Raw genomic sequence first — 5,182 nt, forward strand, 5'->3', positions numbered from 1 at the left:
CCCGGCAGGGATAACTTGGAGAAGCGAATTTCCCAGTGCACAGAGCTGGGCAAGGATGCCCATCAACTTCTCGCAGGCAGGAGGGCAGGTTTTGCTTCCTGGTCCAGCAGGGAGTTCCCCACTGGCTTTTCGCCTGCATGAACACTGCTTGGGTCAGCGGCGAGGTGGGGCTGACGGAGCTGCTGAGGCCACCCTGTTCCTGAGCTGGCAAAGCAGACTTTCCTGTTTCGGCTGTGCCGTGCAGTCACTATCCCTTCTGCACTCTCCACTCCACGCCTGGTGGGGTCCCATCTCGCCCCACAGCATGTCCTTGCTATGCATGGTGGCTTGACCCGGATCCCGCGCAGCAGGGAAGGCAGACTGAAGCTGAGAAAGATACTTGTTGGTAAGTCTGGATTTGGGAACTCAGTCAGCATAGGGTGGAAGCAAGAATCAGGGTTCTCCCAGCCCCTTTTCCAGGAGCATGAATGCTTGATGCTCCCTGCAGACTGCCCACTGAAACTATGCTGCCTCTCCCATACGGCAGCAAGGCTGTAACTATCATTCCAAAATTGGTGGCTCAGATCATTCTGCAGGGCTGGGATGAGGTTTTTTTTAAACAGGGCTACTGTTAGACTAATGTGGGAGTCTGGCAGGCAAGAAGTACTGAGACAACTAATTCTGTGCAGGGTGGGTGTCTGTTTGGCTATATTGTTGTGTCCATGCTTCAACACAGTCTGAAACTGCAGGCCAGCACCTCTAAATACCTGAGCAGAGCTTCGGGTGTCCAACGGCACAGATGTCCCAGGTGGTCCTGGACAAGTCACTTAATGTGCACCTCACTGTCCCAGCAATGATTCCACAGGGATGACAGCAATTCCCACGTCTCTCCAGCCCTGTGCCCACGTGCAGCAAAGCTCACTGCTGGGAAAAATAAGAGGCTCTTGCTGGCTTTGCTGGCTCAGCAGAGGGAATTGCAGATGTGATTTCTCCCCAGGAGAATCCCCATGCAAGGAGCACTTTGGGATGGGCAGAAAGTGGGCAGAGTGCAGGCAGGGCGAGGTGGTGTTGACTGCTTGAGCAGGGACCCACTGGGACGCAGGACAGGAGGCTGGGGCAGCCAAGGCAAACAGGCAAATACCTGCCAGCCTTAGTCACAGCACCGGGGCTGGGTGCCACCCTTGCTGTGATGGCTGCAGACACGCTCACCAGGCAGCCTGGCTCCTGGCACACCTCTCCTGCTGACGCAAAAGGAATTTCGTTTTGAGGAAGCACTAATGCTAGAATAAGAGCTTTGCCATGGGGAGAGCAGTGCTGTAAAACCACCCTGCTTTAAATCTGAAGCCTTTCCTTAAGCTGTGTCAACGTTGCCATGTGCACAGGTCAGGATCACAGAAAATTTCCGAGCCGGTGTGACTCCAGCATGGTGGCGCCACTGCCACCGGCAGCAAGGGCAGCAGCCCTGCTGCAAGCCAACCGTCCCACTCCTCAGCCCTGCGAGAGACGGGAAAATAGCCAAAAAGAGGAGTTAGATAGTGATGAGGCTTTCCTGGAGCAAACCCTTCAGCTCGAGGTGCCTGGCCAGGGAGGAGCCAGCACAGAACAGGTCTTGGTTTTGTCCCCTACCGACAGGTGATTCCTCTTCTCAAAAAAACCCTAGAAAACTCCCTAATCCACCACCCTTTCAGATCTCTCTCCTTTTAGAAAGCAGACTTGCAGGGGTATGAACGAGAAGGCTGTATGCGAAGGGCCGGCTGGCGCACAGCCCTCACTGCCCGCGGCTCCCTCCAGCTCCATTTCACACCTCATTGCCAATGTGGCCAAGCCCTAACCGCTTACCCTGGGCTCTGTATTTTAATTGTGTTTGCTCTCATTAGAGCCCTGGGCCACTGTCAGCACAGGTGCTACTGGAAAGGAAATCCCCACCCTGTTAATTTTGCCTGTGTCCTCAGGTCACCCCAGCGATGGCAGTGGCAGCCAGGATAGTCAGGACTACGACCTCCCCGCATGCCAACATCACCACCACGGCTTGGCCGGGCTTCTTAGACAGCTGGCTTAGCCGGATCCCATGTGAGTACAGCAGCTCTTGCCCTACTCTCAGGCAGCATTATCTAGAGGGGCCCCTGGACTCTGAGGCTATATGTCCACTTCTCTCTCCCTCCAAATCCCTTTTTCTAGTGGGGTCCTTCAGGGTGGGGATGCTGCAGAGTGATACCATGCTGCTCCAGGAGTGCAGGGCATCCTTGCTGCCCATCTAGGGAACGGTCTCCAGCTGCAGCCTCCCTGCACAGGGACTGTTCAGGATTCTAGGGGCAATTTTGAAAGTATAACTCCTTAATGCTGAAGCACCAGGAAGGGGTTTAAATGCACTCCACATGTTGGTTTTAACTGTTCTGTCCAACTCCATTCCTCGAACATCGCACCAGTACCCAAATGGGCGCTCATCGCCGTGGCTGTGGCAGGGGCCATTCTCCTCCTCCTCTTCCTTATCTGCATCATCAGGTGCTGCAGTGGCAAGAAGAAGCCCAAGAAGAAGGAGAGAATCAGCTTGTGCCCTGTCAGCAACTCAACCACAGCCAGCCTTGTGCGTCCTGCTTTCCCTTCAACCCCACCTCCCTTCTCCCTGAGAGGTTTGCTGCTGCACTTCCCAGTCCCAGGGACTGTGGGAGCACGGCAAGGCGGGGACACGGCTGAGCACATTCTGAGGGTAGTATTGCTCTCTGCCACAGGTCCAGCCTGAGATGGAGGACCTGGAGCGGGGAGTGGAGCAGATGCGTCGAGGAAAGCTGCAGTACTCCCTGGACTACAATTTCCGCACACAGGAGGTGGGGATGCTCATGGCAATGGCACAGCAGGGAAACAGCTTTGCTCTTGCATGATCCCTCTTTGCTGCCCGCTGAGGTGGACCATACCCTTTTCCACCTGCCTGCAGCCTGCCAGCTCTCATACCTGCATGGTGTGAAGGCGTCCTCGCTGTTGCACTCACTTGCTTCCCACTGAGCCCTCAGTTGTCCGACCCTGTCCTCCTCCACCTGGTGACCTTGTGCATCACTCCTTTCAAGCTGAAAGTTGGTGTGAAGCAGGCAGTTGAGCTGAAGGCCATGGACAGTGGAGGCACATCCGATCCGTATGTGATTGTCTACCTAACATCTGATATGAAGAAGAGATACGAGACCAAGGTCTACCGCAAGACCCTGAACCCCATCTTCAATGAGAGCTTTACTTTCCAGGTAGGAAACTGCAGGCAATGATGGCTTTTTGGTCCCATCAAGAACGTTGTTGCATAGGCACTAGCCACTGGGTAAAAACCTCTCCAGGCAGGGAGATGCTTGTGCAAGCAGGATGGGGAAGTGTCAGAGAGTAATACCTGTTATTGCATCCACTGCCACATCCCATGGGGCAGAGCTGCCACTGAGGAGTAAATCCTGGCTTTTGGGTCCTCCCCTGTAGGTACCCCAGGCAGAGGTGCCTGAATCCACACTGGTGATGCAGATTTATGACTTCAACCGCTTTGCCAAGCACGACATCATTGGTGAGGTCCGGCTGCCCCTGGCCAGTGTCAACCTGCAGCATGTTATTGAGCAATGGAGTGAACTGGCAGCGGCCAGTAAAGTGGAGGTTGGTCCTGTTGGGTGGGAAAGTCTGCCAAGAGGGATGCACTGTTGCTTCACTTGCCACCACCTCAAGAAGCAGGCCCTTAGGGGCAAGCACAAGAGTGGCGGAGACTTGAGAAACCTGGGGCCTGGTGTCATAACCCCAGGTGAGCTGGGTCCTCTGCCTGGTACTAATTGCTGGCATCTCTCCATCAGGAAGAGCAGCTGGGTGAGATCTGCTTCTCACTGCGCTATGTCCCCAGCACTGGCAAGCTGACGGTGCTCATCCTGGAAGCCAGGAAGCTGAAGAGGATGGACTCTCATGGACTCTCAGGTCAGCAGGGGCTGCTTGGTCAGATCTTCTTACTCCTGCCCAGGCCTTAATGATGGCTGCAAAGAGCTGCCATCAATGATGGCATCCAAAGAGCTGCAAAGCCTTGAAAGATCTTAGTGTTAAGACCTGCTTACTGCTGCCACCACCCTACCCAGACTTTGGCTGACTCCCAGCCTTCCCAGCACAGATACTCCAGCTTTGTGCAGAGCTGGAGATATCTTCCAGGAGGAGATATTATGGCTGGATTGTACAGGAAACTCGTGGCAGGAGGAGGTGAGCTCTGGGGTGGCTGGCTCACCACAAGGAGTGGCAAGTGAATGGCATGCTGTGCTTGGGAATGGCTCAGGGAACATCTTTCGTGGCTGAGCTCCTCAGTCAAAAATTGTCACTTGTGCCAGCTGTGTCCTCTCTCTCCTCAGATCCTTTTGTCAAGGTGCATCTCATCTTGAACAAGAAGAAATGGAGGAAGAAGAAGACAAGTGTGAAGAAAAACACCTTAAGTCCTTACTTCAATGAGGTGTTTGTTTTTGAGGTGCCTTTCAATCAGATCCAGGTGGGTTTCCCTGCAGCACCCAGGGCTGAGCAGGTCCCCACTGCATCAAGCCCCCTCCCACTGACCCTCATTCTTGTGTACCCCCCAGAATGTAGATGTTGTCATCTCCGTCTGGGATCATGACAAAGTGACCAAGAACGAGCCCATTGGCAAACTCTTCCTGGGCTGTCGAGCCACAGGCAACCAGCTGCGGCACTGGTCCGACATGCTGTCCAACCCACGCCGGCCCCTCGCCCAGTGGCACATCCTGCAGCCCCCCGATGTGGTTGACAAAGCCCTAGGACTGAAGTCTCACCTCAAGCTGCCCCTGGCCTCCAGATAGTGGGGGTCTCCTTCTCCACCCAGAGAGCAGAATGGTGGGCTTGAGGAGGAGAGAGGAGCTTCTGCTCAGCAACATCTACACGTGTTGGTCCTAGCTCAGTGTCAGCAAAGAGGGGACTGGGACTCCTTTCGGCTAGGAGATGATCTGGCTGCTGGTGCAGTTCATGCCCGTTGTAATGCCTGGGATGGGGCAGCTTGGTATGCCAGGGCAATGCTAGACGTGGAGCAAAGGATGCTAGAGGAGATGGCATGGGCACAGGAGCCAGCTCATCCCAACTGCTCGTGGGCCAGGGGCAAAAAATACACAGAGCTTTAGGCTCATGCAAACACACTGAGTCCGTTGATATTTATAAAGAAGAGGGTTAACTTGACAGTGGCATGAGTGGGAAATTTCTTTGGTTG

General features: G+C 54.6%; 1 protein-coding gene across 1 annotated transcript; it reads left to right on the forward strand.

Annotated features, from left to right (window-relative positions):
* The first annotated feature begins 239 nt into the window (after positions 1-239).
* SYT8 (synaptotagmin 8) lies at positions 240-4,851 on the forward strand. The gene is made up of 9 exons (XM_027888730.1): positions 240-385; positions 1,932-2,049; positions 2,406-2,563; positions 2,709-2,804; positions 3,042-3,209; positions 3,430-3,597; positions 3,789-3,906; positions 4,326-4,459; positions 4,548-4,851. Exons 2-9 carry the CDS (start codon positions 1,944-1,946, stop codon positions 4,779-4,781), a joined length of 1,182 nt encoding a protein of 393 aa, XP_027744531.1. The 5' UTR covers positions 240-385; positions 1,932-1,943; the 3' UTR covers positions 4,782-4,851.
* Positions 4,852-5,182: the final 331 nt, after the last annotated feature.

Source organism: Empidonax traillii, unplaced genomic scaffold, assembly GCF_003031625.1.
Source record: "Empidonax traillii isolate 1590-97213 ecotype Southwest subspecies unplaced genomic scaffold, ASM303162v1 scaffold245:size1430315, whole genome shotgun sequence".
NCBI classification, from domain to species: domain Eukaryota; kingdom Metazoa; phylum Chordata; class Aves; order Passeriformes; family Tyrannidae; genus Empidonax; species Empidonax traillii.

What these genes read in the sequence shown, in the direction of transcription:
- SYT8 (XM_027888730.1), top strand. Translation starts at nt 1,944, where the DNA reads ATGGCAGTGGCAGCCAGGATAGTCAGGACTACGACCTCCCCGCATGCC. An exon ending in CAGCGGCCAGTAAAGTGGAG is followed by an intron (nt 3,598 to 3,788) that starts GTTGGTCCTGTT and finishes TCTCTCCATCAG; the next exon opens with GAAGAGCAGCTGGGTGAGAT. An exon ending in GGACTCTCATGGACTCTCAG is followed by an intron (nt 3,907 to 4,325) that starts GTCAGCAGGGGC and finishes CTCTCTCCTCAG; the next exon opens with ATCCTTTTGTCAAGGTGCAT.